Consider the following 18865-nt stretch of genomic DNA (forward strand, 5'->3'; position numbering starts at 1 on the left):
ATCGTCCGGGCTCTCCGGGTTCACCTCGCGCGTCTCGACGTACCGAGTATCAGCCCCATCCGGACCATGTCGTCCGTCTCATAGTCGAGGACCTGCGCCCCGAACGCGGGCGCGATGCCGTGGTTCTCGAGGGCCGCGTAGGCCGCGTACTCGTGGTTGCAGTCGCGGATGCTGACGTAGTCCTTCTTCAGCACCCAGGTCTGGCACGGGTCCCAGCCGTCGGCCTCGACCGTGACGGTGTAGATGGAGCCGTCGGCGCCTTGGCCGATACGAGGGCCGATGGTGAATTCTTGGACCTCGGCGTTCTCGGGGTTCTCGGTCAGGTAGAGCTCCGCTTCGATGCCGGGCCCGTTGCCTTCGTAGTCTCGCTTGGTGACGGTGGAAAACGTCCCGTTGTTGAATGGATCGTTACCTTCTACAGCCCAGTCACGGCGTTGGACGGGCGCGGGGCCATTGGACGGCCCGTTGGTGCCGGGCGCGTAGGGCTGGCTGTAGTCGAACGCGGGCTTTTTGCTGTTACGTGCGTACCAGGGGTCGGATTCCAAGAGGGCGAAGCCGGGGTCGTTGGGCGTGATTTCCTTGGGCCAGCACGGGTTGTCCCACAAGCCGTCGTCCTTCGTCGCCTTGTGTTCCCAGGAGGAGATGGTGAATTGGGGAATGTGGGCCACGGTGACTCCGACCGTGTACTCCGTTTTGGCTATACGATGCGGAACATGGTCAGTTTCCAAGATGTGCGGGGGCCGACTGGATGGGTGGTTACTTACTAGGAGCTCTGACCTTGGTCTTCGCACCAAAGTTCTTGTTCTTCGCAGCCTCATACATCTCGGCATCGCTCATCGCGCCCAGAGGCGTGTCGAAGCAGATATTATTCCACATATGCGCCGCCCCGCGGTTCTGCTCCCTCGGTACCCAGCGGACCACCTGGTTGGGCCCTACACCGCACTGCTTAGAGTCAGCCTTACCGACCCCGCCCATCAAGTACGTCGGCGGGTACTCCGCCCTATCGCACAGCTTCTCATCCCGGTACGCCGCGCTCTGCCACCCGGCGCCGCCGTGCTGCCGAGCCCACGCATCGGTGGCGGCCGCCTTGAGGTCCGGCTGCGTCGCCGTCGCCATCTTCGGTCCGCACGACAGCGTCTTCCACTCCGGACGCGCCGAGATGGCGGGAGCTGTAGTGCTGGCAGGCCTGGCCCCACTTGCCCGAGCAAGTCGCGGCGACGAGCGTCGGCTTCGCGGTCGCGGCGTAGGCGAGGGACGTGATGGTGTACGCGTGCGTCGTCGTCGCGCCCTTGTTGCACTCGCGGCTCGTCACGACGCCGGCTCCCTGGCGGCCGACGGCGTTGGCGGGCTTCAAGCTGCACTTAGCCGCCGACGTCTCGCTGGGGCGCTTCGAGGTTGTTTGCTGGCCGTTCGTCTTGGTCGGCTTGGGTTTGCCGGCGCCGGGGTTGCCTTCGTCGCCCCGTCGGCCGCTGCCCTTGCCGATCTTGGAGGGGACCTTGAAGCCCGCGGCCGCGTCCGCGATCGAGTTCAGCGTGTCGAAGACGTTCTTGACCTCGTCCGGGACGAGGTCGTTGTTGCCGCAGGGTTCAGCCAGTGGCCGAAGGCCTCGTCGGGGCCCTGGGAGGCGTCGTACACGTAGTTGGACAGCTTCGCGGCGTTGACCAACATTTCTGGAAAAGGGGCGGTTTATCTCATTAGCTCGGGTCTCCTTCGTCATATCCATAATGGTCTTGTACATAGGGGAAGGAGGGGGGCATACGCATAGGCGCGGTTAGCGCTTTGCCTTCGGGGATGGCATTCAGCGCAATGTCGAGAACCAGTTTGAATGAGGACATGAGGACGTAACATCCAACCTGGGGCAGTCGCTTATTAGTACAAATTTCCACTTCCCAGTTCTTTGGGGACGTACTTCTGCAATGACGGGCAACGCCTCGAGGAACGTGTCTCCGACCAGATTCAAAACCGGATCGTCACACGTGCAATGGCCCAGAGCCACCCACTCGCTGTAAGGGTCAGCCCGCTCCCACGGAACAGATTTCGCGCCCGGCCAGAACCCGATGCATCCGTAGGAAGTAGTTCTGTGCTCGCTTTTGGCCTTTTCGACTTCGTCTTTGCAGGGATCTTGCAGTCCTCGGTTTTGTCCGGGAAGTCCTTGTAAATCAAACAGCCCTTGTTGTGGTTGTTGAGCCATTTGACGATAGCGCCATCCGTCTCCTCCGGCGGCGGCCCCTGTGCAGTAGTCGTCGTCGGCTGCGCAGAAGGAGGAGGAGCCTTGGTCGCGTCCGGGTCCGGGTCAGGCTCGTCCTGCTCGCGGGGCCACGGCGTGCACGTCGCACCCTGGTCGCCCACCTCGACCCCGACGACGTGGTAGTTCCGGACCGCGATGCCGCGCGGGCACGACGCGGCCACGCACATGCCGCCGGCCGCGGACGCGACGCGCTTGCCGCTCGGGTCGAGGATCTCGAGGAACTGCGCGCCGCGGTTGAGGACCTCGGCGCTGCCGTAGTTGAGGCCGGCCTGGAGGTCGTAGACGGCGGGCGTCTCGGTGTTGCCGCTCCAGACCTTGAGCGTGTGGCCCGGCGCGAGGCCCTGCTTCATCACCACGGCGAAGTAGACGCCCTCGACGCCGGCCTTGTAGTTGGTCGGGGCTTCCGAGTACAGGCCGTCCGGGCCGTTACATTCGGTGTTGCGCGGGAAGCTCGGGTACCAGATGGCGCCCTCGGCGATCTTGCCGTCGGCGGTGTCCATGGAGGCTGCGGTGGAGCCTCCTTCCGGAACGCATTGTTGAAGGATCGGACAAGGGGTTGCCAGCCGCTATATTGGTTTCAAGTCAGCTGTGACGTTTTGATGCTAGGAGCCAGAAGAATGTAATCGCAAGTACCAACCTGTGATCGTAACGGTCGGGGTTCATGTATTTCCACGGCTGGTAGTCATGGTTCTGCTCCGGCCAAATATCACCAATGTAGTGACTCTCCGGCCCGTCGTTCCAGGTCTGAAACTGCACATAGTTGGGCCGCGGGCTCATGGCCAGAATGTTCTCCATGCGAACGGGCAGGTTCATGTCGCCGAGACGGTAGAGGTTGGTCTTGTACGCCGCCTTGTACTGAAGCGGGCTGATCGGGATCATGTACTCGGCGCCGTGGTCTTGCGCCGCGTGGAAAGGCTTCAGGTCGGGACCGACGTCGCCAGGAAAGGCGCCGCCGTGACCTGCATACTCGGGCCACGAGCTCTCCCAGCTGGCGATACCGTCGACTGTTTCGCCCCAGTGCTCCCTGTTGGTTCCGACGGGTTAGCGTTCCGATAGACAGGCAGTTAGGGAGTTGAGCTACTTGCCACCAGCCTGCCGCACCCTCCCAGTATCCCGTCGTGTTGTCGAAATCGGGCATGAAGAAAAGGTTTCCCTCGTCCCATCTCGATCGCCACGCGTTAAATTCCTTCCGAGACCAGTTTGCTGCAGAGAAGGCTGTTCCGGGATTTCATGTCAGTCTCGACGTCCTCGGAGCTTTTCCAAGCAGTGTTCAGAAGAGGGGACTACTTACTACTGACGAGGTTCTTGCCGTCGATCTTGAACCATCCGTTGGAGTTCTTATACTTGTTCCAGATGCCCGTGTAGTCGTTGGCGTAGTCGCAGCACGACGCTCCGTTCCAACATGCGTCGCCGGAGGCATAAAGATCCATGTTCAAGTACACGCCCATGCCGGCGGCGGCGGCGTTGTTGAACATGTAACCGAGGACTTCGTCGACCCAGTCTGGCTCGACGCAGCCAACGTTCATCGCAAAGGCATCGAAGCTGCAGAAACAGTCAACACGTGCGTTGAAGAATATCGGGGCTGTCCGCAGGATTTGTCGAACTTACCCAGCAGCTTTCGCTTTCTCCAAGTCCGTCTTTACATGCTCTTCTGTGACCTTACCAAGCTGTGTGCGAAAGTTTGTGTCAGGTACCAATGCATAGTAAACTACACCAAAGAACGAAAACATACCATATAATGGGCTATCGCAGCCTTGGAGGCGACTTGCGTGGCCAGCAACAATGTGCCGCCTAGCAGCGTCAGCTTCTGAGCTCCTCTCATCTTGACGGTTGGTCAGAAGACCCAAAGCGCATGCTGGTCAAAAGAAAAGAAAATCCGAAGTAGCTGCCACTGTAGACAGAGGATATTTATCATTGAGTGATGGTCTCCATCGCCGTCTGGTAGTCCCGCCAGGATGTCTGTCCCACATGCGAATTGTACGATTCCCATTCTTGCGGCAGGGATGCGAAAAGTCCCCTCGTGCAGCCCTGCACTCAGCAGCTAGAGCGCCATGTTAAATTGGCAATGGCGCGAGGTGAAGCGATCTCCGACTTCAGACCCACGGTTCCAGCGTCCGTGATAGCCAGCCCTGTGGGGTGCGACAGAGACCTTCCATGTCTGCAACACAGATTCGGCTGTCAGGCCGAGACTAACAGCACAGTGCCACGGTCTTAGGCGCCCGAGCAAAGCTCCTAGATGGCAGCGTGGGCCTGTCGAGGACGTTTTTACCAGCACTCCGGTTGCCAGTTGCGGCAAGAGTTCCACTGAGCTAGTAAAAAGGGGCCATTCAAGCTTTTGCCCCCCATGAAAAGTACAAACTTCGGCGAACCAAACGGCATCATCCCATCCCGCCCCAACTTTCGCCCCATATTATGGCACTATCACTCTTTAGAGCCTTGGCATTCTCCATGGGCTCGGCAGCTGGCCGACGACAACACTTCCCAGGATGGCCAGATCCGAGGCCGCATACCTGGCTGGATTACCAAGTGACAAGACCGGCTGTCGCAAAAACAACAGGATCTGTGGGCTGGTATGACAGGACCCTTTCATGGAAGCACACTATTGAATAGATGAACGTTGAAACCTCGAGCTACCAGCTCAGCTTCTGCGATCTATGAAAGCTCGCACTTGCGACTCTGACGTTCCTGTCTCTTTTTCCCTCTATCTCTCATCTTACGACTGCTTACGACTTCGGCGACTGCTCACGATCTTCGGTGACTGTTCACGTCTGGATCAATTATTGCGTCCTCCAACAACAACAACAACAACCCTGTGGGCACTTGGAACAGTTGCGCAGTAGCTCGGTACGTTTTGCTCTTATTTACGTCTTGAAATATTGAATTCACATCGAATAAACCTCTAGCAAGCTTTTAGCGAAACTTCAGTCAACTTTTTGACAAGAAAACGGGTATATAACATAACGCTATTCACTGAAAATGAGTACTAGTACTCTATCTAATTCAATCCCTCCTGCTGGTTTCCAACCTTCTCCTTGACCCAATCGTCCAGGTCCTCAAGAGCCGCGCACGGCGACTCCTCATGGTCGAATATATAGACCTGCAGCTCAGCCGGCGTGAAGGTCCCCGGCGGGATGCGCGACCCAAAGTCGGCCGCATGCCTCCGCAGCTCCGCGTTGGTCATCTCGGCGATTGGCGGAGGAGGGGGAGAGACACTACCACCTTTTCCCCTGCCCTTCCCCGTTCCCGTTCCCTTTCATTCGCCTCTCCGCGTTCTCTTCCTCCTTCCGGCGTATCTGCCGCAGGGCCTCGCGGAACTTGCTGTAGATCCGGCAGAACATGGTCTCGGCGCAGGCCTGGCTGATGTAGCTGAGGTAGATCTTCTGGTCGACGCGCCCCGGCCGGATCAGGGCCGGGTCCAGCTGCTCCGGGTGGTTGCTCGACATGAGCAGGATCCGGCCGTCCACCGAGTTGGGTCCGTCCAGGACGTTTAGTAGGCCCGACAGCGTGACGCCGGCCTCCGGTCTTTTCAAACCCGGATGCAGCTGCTGCATCCTTTTTGTGATTCTTCCCCCTCCTCGACCACCCGCTTCGAGCCCACGCAGTCGATGTCCTCGAGCAGCACGAAGCAGCTCGGCGGAAGGGTCTTGAAGAGGACCTTGAGATGCGTATCGCTCTTGACGTCAGGTACGTCGAGAATGTACAGCGGCAGCCCGAACTTGCCGGCCAGGGCGAGCGAGAGCGACGTCTTGCCGGTGCCGGGGGGACCGTGGAAGAGGAAGCCGAGCCGGCGCGGGACGGAGCAGGCCGAGTACATCTGGGAGCGGAGGGGGTTCACGTAGCGGCCGATCTTCTTGACGAGCTCGTCCTTGACCGTCTCGTCAATGTAGACGCTCTCGAGGCGCCGCATCGTCTTGCGCTCGCCCGGGCCCCACGGCGCAAAGCCGGCGCCACGTGCTGAGGCAATCCCCCAATTGCTTGATTCGTCGGCGTAAGGGTGGAACACCCAGATGACCGGCGCGTCCTTGGTCGAGGGGTGCGTTGCCTCGGCCAGCTTCTGGCACGCGTCGAGGAACTTCATGATGGGGGCGGTCGAATAGCCCAGCGTCATGATGGTCGTGGAGCTATCTTCCATGTTCGTGTTGTCTTGTGCCGTGCGTTTCGTATGACGGATAATCCAGAACGGACGCCAGCCGTCCCAGAACTGGACATCCTTGTATACCGGTCTCAAAGTGATTCTTCCGTCGGGGTTCTTGGGCATCGGTTGGGCATGACCGGTCTTTGGGTTGCTGATGTACCCGCCACCCGCCGTCGCAGTAAACGTGTAGTATCGGTGTTTGGGCTGTTCTACTTGCGTGATCCATTGCTGAATGTTGGTACTGAGATTATCGTGTGCGGGAACGGTGACGGACACCGTCAAGGACCGGAGGACGAGCCCCTTCAACCAATTGTATCTTCCGATCAGGGTTTGGATGAGCTTGAGGGCGCTGTCGCACCACAGAGGGACCGTGAGGGCGAGGCGGTGGTTCGTGGCGAGCTTGTATAGGTCAGGAACCTTGGCCACGGCCTGCTGGAGGCGGAGGAAAAGTTGGGCATGGCGAGGTCCAACTGTCTTGTTGGACAGAATGAGACGGATTATGTAGGCGGCAAGCGAAGAGCCCACGGCCGCCGCACAAAAGCGACCTGCGTTTGGAGAAGGCATGATCGTGTGTTGAGTTGAATGAAAAAATTGAGTCAATGGGTACGATCAGTGCTGTGCTTTCCTGGGGAAAAAAGATATTTAAACCCGTTAGTTTTACACAGTTTGGCTTTGACATGAACCAGACTGGAAGTAAACCAAAGCCTGTTCCTACCCAGGTTGTCGGAGATGGCGAAAGAACTAACGTGAACTCCACCTCGAACCTTGTGTGTCAAAATTCGTTTATTCAACTTGCCACACATCAAACTCGTCGGCGGTCTTTCGACCGAAACCGGTCACAGCACCCTCCACGGCTGCTTCACGAGTCACCAACGTCGTGCCCACCACCGTGGCGCTGATGGTTTACATTGACACTCTTTGCCGTGTAAGTTGGTGAATGAGTCTCAGCCAGTCGTTCGTAGCAATTGATTCATAGTTGTTGTGTACCAGCGTTGAATTAATGTCTTTGGACTGCGCCAATCTTGTGTGTTGCTGGCTGGCGTAGTCGGTCATGAGGCGCGACTCGTTAACAATGATACAAATGCATATATGCTCCTGCGCGAGAGCATCATCTATATCAACATGTGTTTGTATCTCACAGAGCAGCTAGGGTCTGGTCTCTTCAGACTCGGAGTTATGGTATGTGAAGTTTGTTCCAAGGTACTGAGTGCTCCCCCTCACCCACAACATCGGTATTGCCGAGGGCGGCGAGACATGTGTGCAGAAGATCTGAGTCAAGCCCCAGACGGTCAACTCGAGTATAATCACACCGACAAGCCGGCAACCAATGGCGTTTGTGCAGACCCTGCCCGTCCCCATTGTGTTCTGAGAAGACAAAGAGTCCGGGGTGTTTCAATAAAGGGGTCCACCCCTATGCAATAAATGCACCTGGCCATTGTTGTCGTGCATATGTTTTGTGCCGGTCCTCCCTATACCCCTTTCATTCTTTCTTCTCGTTAATATTGTGATTATACCACGGTGGCTTTCAGTGTGGTCAAACACCACATCCTCCCCATGTCAATGGTGTAATACTTGGAGACAAACGAGACGTACATGGAACAAGCTGCAAGATGGAAAACAACAACATTACTACATCGTGCCCACTAGGAACTCGTAGATTCTATATAAGCCTATGACCAGGTCATGAGATTTCAGTCTATACTAAAAACACCTCCATCATCAAACCAAAAACACCTAGCACGTTTCACTCGCATCAGTCCAGCCAATTTCACTCTATCCACACATCACATTTCCAATAAAAACATACATTACAACAACAACAACAGCAACATGGCCCGAGGAAGCTACGACACAACCGGCAACCCGAAGCCCGCCCCAAAGCCCACGCCCAAGCCCGGCCCAACAATCATCTCATCCGACAATGACGGGAGCACCAGCACCAGCAGATTCCAGACACTAGTCAACTACAGCCGGCTGGACCCGGAGACAGCATACGGAGTCTTCTCGGACCTCGGACGCGGAGGCTACGACATCACCAACAGCCCCAAACCCGCGCCAAAGCCGCGACCAGAGTCGCCGGAGCCGAAACCACAACAGCCCAAGCCGGACACTTCCAAGAACTGAAGTTCTTCATCCTTCACTGCTACCAAAAGCATGGCACGATAGACCAACATGATTGGCCGACATGATGGAGAGGAGAAAAGGGGGAAAAGAACGGGTTTGCGGGAGAGATGCGTCCGACTCCTACTACGTGGTAAGACTCTAAGACGTTTGAGTGGAACATGTGACGAGGAAATGTATAGGGTGAAATCAACATGGGAAATGTTAGAAAGTACATAAGTCGAAGTTGGCAAATAAACTGTTGAAATCAAATACTAATCCGCCTGATAAACCGGTGTTTTGTTAACCGTCGTACCGGGATTGTGCCAAGAAGAGACCATGAAGGGTGACACACGTAAACCCTTGTCAATTCCGACGAGATACGGCAGGGAAAGGGAAACTTAGTACGAGAAGACATGGGCCCGAAGGGATACGACTGTTGTGATGATTACGATTCGCTACCAATGGGCATAAGGTACGGTACCGGTAGATGCAGTCGTCTCACAAGCCATCGAATTCAGTAGGTAGTTCAGGAATCATTCTTGGTATTAGGTTGCTGGTGATTAAGGAATCATACAAAGAGAAAGTAAACCGCAAACAGTAAAAGGTATCATCGTGTTTCCTGCCATGAACATGTATGGTCGCCGCGCGACCGGGGTATAACCTGTCCATCCATCAACCGCCCTTCCCCTACTTTCATAAAAATGGGAAAATCAATCAAGCTCGCACTCGTCATCGTGATCTTCGTGACATTCCTAGATGGTCACCTGGTTGGTCGGGTTGTTACCCAACGGCGAAGTGTTGTCGTAGAGCTTGTTGTGGCCGTTGAGCGCGTTGCCGTTGCCGTAGCCGGTGTTGGCGTACCCGTTTCCGCTCAGGGTGCCGTTGCCATGGGCGCTGCCATTGGTATGACTGCCAGTTTGGCTGGGGAGGTCGTGGGTCTTGCGGGTAACTGTGGGTGCGCTGGGGAGGTTCGTGCTCTTGGACGCGTGGCCGATGGAGAAGACAGGGCTCTCCCACTTCTCGCCCTTGCGAGCCAGTTCCTTGTACTCGGTGGCCTTGGAGCTGATGCCACCGGGGAGCTGAATGTTGGGGAAAATGCTGTCCTCCTTGGTGACAGCCATGTTGACCTTGGTCTTGCTGGCGACTTCATCAACCTTCTCCTTGCCCTGCATAGCTCGCTTCTGGATGGCAGTGACGTAGCGCTGGTAGATGTTGGAAGCCTGCTCAGGGTTCTCCTTGGCCTCGTCAAGGGCACGGTCGGCCTCCTGCTTGACTTGGTACATGACCTGGTCAAACTGGTTGAATTGGTCCTTCAACTGCTTTTCGGCCACCTTCTGCACAGCCGGGCGAAGCACCTTAAGCATGATGGGCTTGAACATGCCGAAGAGCAGCTTGTGGTTGGACTTAACCAACTTCACCTGCAAGTTCTTGACATCGACATCGACCTTCTCAATCTTGAAGAAGTTCTGGCGGTCATCCTTGTCAGCCGAGGCCAACTTCATGCGGAAGCAGAAGCCATCGCCACCCATGAAAAGGTTGGCAACACCGGTGTCGGTGATGGAGGGGAATCCCTGCTTTCGCTTGACGTAGTAGCTGACATCGCGCAGATCCATCTGGATACCAGTGACCTTGACATCGAAAGCCTGCTTGTTTTTGTTGGCTAGGTTCTTGCGGCCCCAGCGGAAGTAGTGGTCGCTAGCGATCTCGAAAACGTTGGGCATAAAGTTGTCACTCTCCAAGACAAGGTTCTCCACAACGGCATCGATCATGGGGTCGGAGTACTCAATGCGGGGAATGGGGATGTAGGCGATGCTTTCAAATGCGGAAGGAATGATGATCTCAGTCAAATCCTTGATCAAATGAGGCTTGAAGGTAGGCTTGCCATTGGCGTCGTTGCCAAGGTCGTTGAACAGCTTCTGGAGAGACTGCGCGAAGCGCTTGTTCATTGGGTCCTCGTCGAACTGAGTAGCAAGGAACTTGATCTCGTCGAGAATGCGATCGGTGTGCTGGCGGTAACGGTCGCGAAGGAGATAGTTGCCGTGGTCATACAGGCGATTCCACTCCCTGGTCGAATCTTCCTCCATGATGTAGCCCTGCTCTTGTAGGCAGCGACGGACGTACTTGTTCATAGACTTGAACCAGTTCTTAAGGTCAGGATCTCTGTCTGCGTCCGCGTAGACGGTCTGGATAGAAGACCACAGATCGTCGCTGGAGGTGCCGTTGGCAAAGCGTTCGATCAAGGTCTTAAGGTCAGCCTCGGCCTGGGCCAGACCAGTACGGCCCTCCTGGACGGTGCCAGTAGCACCGGTAGTGACCTGCTGGGCATGACCACCGTACTGTTCGGCAAGGTCGAGCAAAGTGGTGATAGCTGTCTGGTAGTCGGGGTGTTGCTGACATTCAAGCACCATTTTCTAAAGTATGTCAGTAAAGTGGGCGAATATTGTGTCGGTAATGCAAACATACCTTCAATCGCCAGATAGTCTGCTCACGACGCTCCTCGGGCATCTTCTTCGAAAGATACTGCTTTGTCCGCTCTCGGTATTGAGCGGCAGTCTCCTTGCCCTTCTCCTTGATCTCGTTGGCCTGTTGGCGGTCCTCTTCCGAGGTGTTCTCGTGGAGACGCTCTCGGGCGGTACCGTGGGCCGCCTGCTGGGCGGCTTGGTCGTTGACGCCGCTGGTGGAAGGCTGGGCAGCATTGACACCAGCTGAGGCAGCGTCCTTGGCATCTTCCTTGGGGTTGCCCTTGTAGAAGTTCTGAAGCTGAGACTTGACGTTGTCCTTGTTGACGTTGGGAGCCTCGTGCCAAGTGTTGTCCTGGGCGGGTCTGTCGATCTGGTTCAGCGCGTCACCGTCGGGGCGAACTTTGTTGGCGGTGTTGGCGGCAGCGTCACCAGCCATGTCGCGAAGAAGAATGGTCGCGTCATTGAGCAACTTGCGGAACTGTCCGTTGGTGATGATCAAGGTTCCAAGTGTTCGCAGACCTTCCAATGCCTGGTTGCCATGTTGCTGGGCCGTCTCCTTGTTAATGGGAGCGTTCGGTGTGCTGACAGCCTGGGGGTCGAATTGGGTAGTCTGCCACACGAAATCCTGCAGCAGGTTGCCCTCGTTTTTGGACAGCAGCAGGTTCTTTGCTTGTTCAACGACGCTACGGAAGTCGCCAACAAGAGCACGACCTTCGGCGGAGAGCTTGTTGGAAGGGTTTGCAAGCGCTTTGGAAGCAAGGAAGCTGTTCAGGGCGACATCGATCTGGTCATTCTGTAGGCGCATCGAGTGTCAGTACATTGCATGCGGACAGGACAAGAACGGTATGCGCAGGGAGAACATACGGATGGCACCTTGCCAGCCTGGAACGCGTTGATGATGCCGTAAATTTGCAGCTTGCGGTTGACATCCGCCTCCTTCTGCTTCACGTCTGTGGGCTTGTTGACCGACATGATTGAGGATGGTTGGGTTGTAGTAGTACCAATCGGAAGTCGTATATCGTTTGCCAAGAGGGATATGGGTCGTAGGTGGATGTATGGGTGGTTTGGGAGGTATTAAAGCTTGTATGGGTATATAGGGTATCAAGCTTTGGGGGGGTATCACAACGAGAAAAGAGAATACAACAGTAGATGTTTAGATGGGAGGAAAAAACAGGACCAGGTGCGAGGATCTGGGGAGGGAGAAAGGTTTATTAAGTCTCAATGGGACGGATCAAAGGGGGAAGGGAAAGGCTTGCGGCAGGTTTCCTGTGCAGTGCCAAGTTAAGCCAGGTACTGCATGTATTGCATGTATTGCATCAATGTACTGCGCCAAAGGGTGCTCGAGTGTTGAATGGGTTGGCTGGTGGTGACGTGAAACATTGAGTTGTGATACGTCATCGTTGGATTGGCATCTGCGACCCGTCTGCCGTCCTGTCCTTACCTGGGCCTCCTGCGCCCACGCTGGACAAACAAACGCTGGGCCAAGCCTAATTCCCACGCTCGCTTCCCCCCAAGAGCCCGAAAAACAACCCCATTCAGGCCACTAGCACGCCTACTAGCCCGCGCTACTCCTTCCAGCCCTCATACCATCTGTGAGATTACATAACCTTCCTCGTGGAAAATCAGGTTATTAGCGATGTCTGCTTCCATTGCTGGACAGATTTATGGACTTTCACCTCCGGATGCAGCTAGATGAAGGTGATTTCTTCCCAACCGGGACAGGTCCTTCGAGCTAGGGTGGCAGGGTGGGTAGCTCCTGTAGCTATGCTATGGGCGCTATGGGGAGCTGATGATTGGCCCTACAGGGGGTGCCGGTATGCAAATGCCACCAGCCTGCCAGCCGCGATCCTCCGCTAACCAAAGACCCAGTCTGCCAGTAGACCGCACCCACCCGACATGGAAACTGGGCCTGCTAGGCTTGCTGGGCCTGGACCTGGGGGCCGGATCCATGCCATGGGCTGCTCTTCCATTTACTTACCAGCGCAGTCAGTGCAATTTTCGTCCTTCAGCCTACCTACATACCTACACTTGGCTGTTTTTAATCTCAAATCCCATCTTAGCTGCATCTGGCAAAGGTCCAGCGCGACATCGTCATTACCTCCCTTGTCACTGAAAAAACGTCGATCCATCAATTCAAGTCGAGTGGCATGGGAGGTGGGCAGGTATCCATGACAACGGACCACCAGATGGCTGGAATGAGCTCTGGAACACGATGGGCTCGATCGCAGTGTCAACCCTCATTACCTTCCAATCCCCCAAAATCGCCGCAACAATTGCGATTGCATTTTGAATGATTGATCTACCAGCTCTACCAACAGGACTCGATTTGGTCAGTTACTATCAAATCTCAGTCGCGTAGCCACCAACCTGTCTTCAATGATTTGGGCTTCCAGTAATTTATTTCCCTTTTGCTGGTGGTTGAATCTGGCGATGACGCGTGCGAAGCAGGATCACTCATTGCTTGATTCGATGTTGAAACGCGGTTTTTCTTTTGGCCCAGGTCCTGTCATGGAAGTGCCAAGCCCTATCACCTTGGCATCATCGAACGATGGATGACTTTCGACGCGACAGTTTCTGAAGCTAAGGAAGGGGATTGTCTCCTCGCCTCGAGTCAAATACGTCATAGTGTAAAACGGCTGAAGGGCTAGCTGACTTATCATATCGAGGCGCAAACCCGAAGGGTACGAACAGAGCCGCCACGAGGGACGCCTTCAATTCATTTGGACACATTCGCGCATCCCTCTCCGCACGTCTTTTGTCGATCCAGCAGGAATGCGCTGGCGGACGTTGTTCCGGAGTATCATCTCCAAGCTGCCCAACGTTCGACGTGCAATCTCATTTCGCGCGTGTAGTTGCAATGCGTATCAGAATGCGACTTGCGGGCGTACCGCAAAACAGGGATGCATCTGGGGGCAGCATTGTGGGCCCCACAATGATGCAAAGATGCGCATCTGGACTTCTGCCGTCCCATCCGCACATGGACCAGCACCGCGCAACCTTAATTTTTTTCGATCAGTGTGCTCGTCTTTTGGTCGTCTCCAATGGATGCCTGCTCGGCCAATGAGAGCGGCGTCGCAAATGACAGAAAACATCCAGTCTTGTCGCGTCACGTGTTGGACTCGCATTCTGGCAATGTCTCTTAGATGATACTAAGCATAGATCTCTAGTCGCCGATCTTCTTCATATCCCCGAACTTTGCAAGTAGCGGGATCCGAATCCCTCCAGCCAGTCTTGTCGCACCACACTATAATACTGTCGTTAATGAGGCGGGTAGGTGTCATCCCGCGTTTGACAGAAACCCCCCGCAAATGGCGTCAACACTGGCACGCATTGGCTCCATTCCCGAATATCAGGTGCACAGCCGTAGGTGCGAGATCTACGATGAACGCCCCATAATCGGAGTAGATATGTCGGAATCCGGCTGTTTTAGGTACGAGCAGGTATCCATGGCCTGGGTGAACTCGTTTGCCTAGGATGTCATCGGCTCTATTTCGTTTTTGGTGTTTTGTAGCACTTGCGTAATGCATATTCAGCTTCTGGGACCAGATTGTCTCCATATGTCGCTGTTTTGCCCTGGATACATCATCAAGTTATTGACTGTCAGCTTGAGAGCACACAAATCGGGCACAGTGCATGCGCTGGTAGATATGTTGTAATTTGTTTCTGTTCCGGTAGTGTTTCGTCATTGATTCTCTGTCTTGACCAAAGTCCCACACACGATTGAAGCCGAAGGCGCAGACCACGGCCCGACCAGAACTCCCCGTAGCGGCGTGAAGGGGCCCGAAGCCTCTTAATCCATAGGGCTCAGGTACACCATAGAGAGGCATTGAGCACCACCCTACACACGTAAGAGGCTTTGATGAATGTGTATTCCAGACATGCCAGATTGACAAAACATAATCATGAAAAGAGTTACCCTATATGGCACATGGATGTTGTTTATGAGGCAATGGATGGTCGCACTGTTTGCATAACGGGCAAAGGCCTGGCATCTAGTCGTACAGAAGAATCCATCCCATGAAATAAGACAGAGATACATTAACTTCAGATCTGTGCATCTCTTGACATGTGCTGGTAGGATGCATGTATTAGTTAAGTCGTGACATTGGCCAACGCATAAATTTTGAGGACATACTACTAGGACCGTCTCAACTACGCATCGAAAAAGGAAAGAAAAATCGGTAAGATTATGGAGAACTCCCAATCTTACACCAGAGCGTGCACCATGCCCTTGATATGCAGGATTGAAGAGCATGCAGCCCTGGGTAGTTCTAGGTTGACCCCAAGTCGTCTTAAAGTTATTCCTGCAAGATCGGCATTGGCTTGCAGTTGGAATAAGAGGCGGTCTTGGCGGCCGATGCCTGCCACCTGCCCGCGACAAGAGTGGTGGGGTAATTTCGACTTCCCAACCAGCCTGCAATCCTTGCAGGAGAGCGAACAAAGCAGCCCTTTCCCAACATGGATGTATGTAATGTAAGTTGCACCTCGAAGTTATGACAGAATCGAGTAACTTTGGCCAAGGAAACTAGTAGCTTGCTCTGCTAGACAGCATTGATACGAACTTGGGAGGCTCTTACCGGTGGACGGAAAATCAGTTGCGGCGCTTCCCAGTGGATCTCGACGACTGGAGTTTTAGGGTTCCAACGTTTTCCATATGAAGCCAGAATGCACCTTGAGTCATCCTTTTGTGATTCTAGGCTGTCGCTACCTTTGCTATCTCGACACGACCATTTGGCCTATATCGTTTCTGCCTCGTCATCAAAGCTGCTACCCATGGATCCGTTTCACAAACACTTTGCTGCCTGCCCTTCTGCTTTCCGTCCTTCGCTATTGCTTCATTGGTGCTCGCACCGGTAGCGGGGCATCAACAGAGTGTAACGCCTACGCAAACATTGCCTTATTCCAGCTTATTCTTCGTGGATATTTGGCCAATTAGAGCTGCTCGGTCATTTTTGACGAATCTGAAATTGACTATCTTGTTAGGTATGGCCATGGATGCCTCGCATCAAGACCTATTTGAGAGGGCTAGGACCCTGCAATCCGAACTGGAGCAATTCGCGGCCCACGTGCGCGATACGCGAGGTACGGCGACGCAGCTATATTCCAGGCTGCTCTCGTTGAGCGCGGATGTCCAGACGGACGCCAGAGCCCTGGAAAGGAGGATACAGCAAGTGCGCGAGGCCGACGACCCTGGTGTTCAAGATGTGAACGCGTTGAGCGGCGCCAACCTCCCTTTCTACGAGGCCATCTGGGAGACAGCGAAGCGATCGCGAGATGTAGTAGACATTAGGTGCAAGATATGCATCAACCCTACTTGCAAGCTACCACTAGCACCTGGAAACCGGATCATGCCATCACTGGGAACCCAGTCCAGCTCCAAGCTACGCCACATCACAGTCGACGTGATTACTGATGGCGGCCTAGCTTGGTATAAGGTCTCGACGACGACCAACAGGAAACTCATCTATGATCTTGCCAAGGAGGCTGTCTATTGTGGGGACAGTGACGAGGAGGATGCCGATCCATTCGAGGACGAGACTGCTGATCTTGACATTCCCCTGTTGAAGATTGCCAAGGACATGGCCCAGGCAGCGGCAAATCACAGGATTCGCACCAAGCAACCGAAGACATACATCATCCTTCCGAGGGTCTTTGAGGGCGAGACTGTCCAGGTCGACAAGCTTCTTCAGCTCTGCCGCAAGACCGGGGTTACTATACTGTGTGGTGCTGATTTGCCGCCTGTCCCTAGCTTCGGTACAACTGCGGTCGTACCCAAGGACATGGCGGACCTCCCGCGGCGCCTCGATGACCCTGATCTCGCGGTGGAGCCCGACAGCGAGCCGGTGCTGCATGGCATCAGCCCCATGGATACATTGGAAGCGTGCATGGTAACGAACGGCGTGGATGATTTGTTGCATATCTCCGATGGCAGGATAAGCGCGATGGAGGGCGAGACCACCTTGCCAGACGTGTCGCCCCAGTCGGTCATGAGTGTTATGTTTCCCCCGCCCGTCGTCATCCTTTACAGAAGTGTTGAATATTGACACCTCGGTTCTCGTGGCGCTCGCGTCTGACTTCTCCCACACCGCTGTGCCGAGGCAAGGCTGGTATAATCGGCATCATGTGGCGCACTGGGAACAGGAGAAGAAGGAACATTTCCTTCCGGCTCATCTTTATCCTACACTAGGGGATCATGAGCTGGTATGTGTTACGGAGGCAGCAGAGACGCTCAGACACATCGTTAAGACAATGGGAACACCTGCGGAAAAGGCGAGGGCCCGTGTGATCCTCGGCGACGACAATGACGGAAATGAGACTGGACAGAAGGAGCTGGTAAGGGCATTGCAAGATCTGTCGATATATGAAGTGCCATCCAACTTCAAGCTACCAGTCCGCGCTGTCGACAAGAATAAGAACGGCTGCCAGAAACAGCTCCCCGATGCAAGCAAGCACGTGCTGGCCGGCCAGCTCAACCCCGGTAGGTCTGTCTTCGCCTATGGATGGGCGGCAGGCGTCACCAGCATCACATGCAATGCCGCTGCGGTCAAGCAAATGGCGACGGAGCTGGAAAGGAGACCGGGCTCGACGATTCCGCCTGGCCTTCCATCTGGGCATTTCCGACGTCTCGGCCGCTTGTGGGAACACCAAAGCCCGAAGGGGTCCCACCCGTGCGTGCAAAGAAACACATCGGTGACTGCCAAACCAATGGGTGCACATGCGGTTTGGACAAGTTTTACGCCGAAAAGGATAACAAGATTCTGGACTGACCTGGGCATGCTGTCAACGTCGCCATGAGACTCGGATAAACTTCCGAAAAACGACGCAAATGAATTGACTCAGCCTCGTGACAGTTGAATCATCTGTTACATGGATTTAGTCAACGACCATTGGACAAACTTGGATGTTGCCCGAAGCCTTCCGCGGGGCTATGCTAGACAGATCTCAATCTGCCGAGGTGAGATACAAATAGCAATTGGACATCTAGAAGGACTCCTGGAACCCGCCAATCCTCTGCAGCCGCAGCATTATTATCGATCGTTCCCACATGATCCAAGATCCCCACCAGCTTCGCCAAGAGCTAGATCCGTCCGCCATCCGAACTCAGGTGGCCGCGGCGAAGCACCAGTATTACCCTCGATGAACGTTTGGCTTGAGGGGGTGCTTCAGGCAAGCTGCTCTGAGCCTGACAATGCACCATTGTCATCTTTAACCCGGCGCGCCCTACAATTGACACCACCAACAACGGACAGACACAATACTGGCAGCCAGGTCTCGTATGGTGAGGGGATGGCCCAAGCATGCGGTCACCACTGGGGGCTTTTTGCCAGGCAGCTTATCAGCTGAAAAGTGCGCATGGATCGCTCTAGATCCGAGATCAGCCAGAAAAGGAAAGGAAAGGGCGGCACGAGGGTGGGGAATCATTCGATTTCTTGAATATGATCTGCATCGGACCATGCATCGCATTCACGAAGAGCCTCTCAATTGTTGTTAAGTCCGACTATGCTTCCGACTCTGTCTGTGTTCATTATGATTCTTCTACTGCTTGCTTTGTCTCAAGGAGCCGGTTCATTAACACGCCGTATTTGCCGGTATTCATCGGATCCAATGAGCCGTCAAGGACTAGATGCGGGTGGCAACCAATTCAACAAGAAGCTCCTGCTCGCATGGGCAAGGTGTCTAATCTTCGCACGCCGTTTCGGCCGGCGGCCCCACAGCGCCAAGATGCCATGGGCAGCACGTCACAGCGTTACCATCACGGCATCGTGCTCAGGGAGTCAGAGAGCCGGCAAGGCAGGTGGTGAAACGCTGGTCTGCCACCTAATTCAAGTGGGGAGCTCATATTCGATCCACTTCGAGTGACAGGCTGTGGGGTACAATCCGGGGCTTCAACCCACTTCTGTCATTCTCCCCAGATAG

General features: G+C 54.9%; 5 protein-coding genes across 5 annotated transcripts; 2 read left to right on the forward strand and 3 right to left on the reverse strand.

Annotated features, from left to right (window-relative positions):
- Positions 1-20: 20 nt before the first annotated feature.
- PG997_002213 (uncharacterized protein) lies at positions 21-4070 on the reverse strand (the record flags this gene model as incomplete). Its single annotated transcript, XM_066806528.1, has 11 exons — positions 21-697; positions 765-1098; positions 1145-1617; positions 1760-1853; positions 1910-2121; positions 2166-2814; positions 2882-3272; positions 3337-3463; positions 3540-3790; positions 3857-3915; positions 3981-4070. The coding sequence occupies 11 exons, from the start codon at positions 4068-4070 to the stop codon at positions 21-23; spliced, it is 3357 nt and encodes a 1118-aa protein (XP_066673824.1).
- A 1173-nt stretch (positions 4071-5243) lies between these two features.
- PG997_002214 (P-loop containing nucleoside triphosphate hydrolase protein) lies at positions 5244-6947 on the reverse strand (the record flags this gene model as incomplete). The annotated part of the gene is made up of 3 exons (XM_066806529.1): positions 5244-5429; positions 5518-5763; positions 5829-6947. The coding sequence occupies 3 exons, from the start codon at positions 6945-6947 to the stop codon at positions 5244-5246; spliced, it is 1551 nt and encodes a 516-aa protein (XP_066673825.1).
- Positions 6948-8213: 1266 nt separating this feature from the next.
- PG997_002215 (uncharacterized protein) lies at positions 8214-8507 on the forward strand (the record flags this gene model as incomplete). The annotated part of the gene is made up of 1 exon (XM_066806530.1): positions 8214-8507. One exon carries the CDS (start codon positions 8214-8216, stop codon positions 8505-8507), a length of 294 nt encoding a protein of 97 aa, XP_066673826.1.
- A 731-nt stretch (positions 8508-9238) lies between these two features.
- On the reverse strand, positions 9239-11920 carry PG997_002216 (uncharacterized protein; the record flags this gene model as incomplete). Its single annotated transcript, XM_066806531.1, has 3 exons — positions 9239-10897; positions 10950-11741; positions 11813-11920. 3 exons carry the CDS (start codon positions 11918-11920, stop codon positions 9239-9241), a joined length of 2559 nt encoding a protein of 852 aa, XP_066673827.1.
- A 4013-nt stretch (positions 11921-15933) lies between these two features.
- Positions 15934-17743, forward strand: PG997_002217 (uncharacterized protein; the record flags this gene model as incomplete). The annotated part of the gene is made up of 2 exons (XM_066806532.1): positions 15934-16939; positions 16977-17743. The coding sequence occupies 2 exons, from the start codon at positions 15934-15936 to the stop codon at positions 17741-17743; spliced, it is 1773 nt and encodes a 590-aa protein (XP_066673828.1).
- Between the last annotated feature and the right edge of the window lie 1122 nt (positions 17744-18865).

The sequence above is a fragment of the Apiospora hydei genome (genome assembly GCF_038363865.1).
Source record: "Apiospora hydei strain CBS 114990 chromosome Unknown utg000003l_segment0_segment0, whole genome shotgun sequence".
NCBI lineage: Eukaryota > Fungi > Ascomycota > Sordariomycetes > Amphisphaeriales > Apiosporaceae > Apiospora > Apiospora hydei.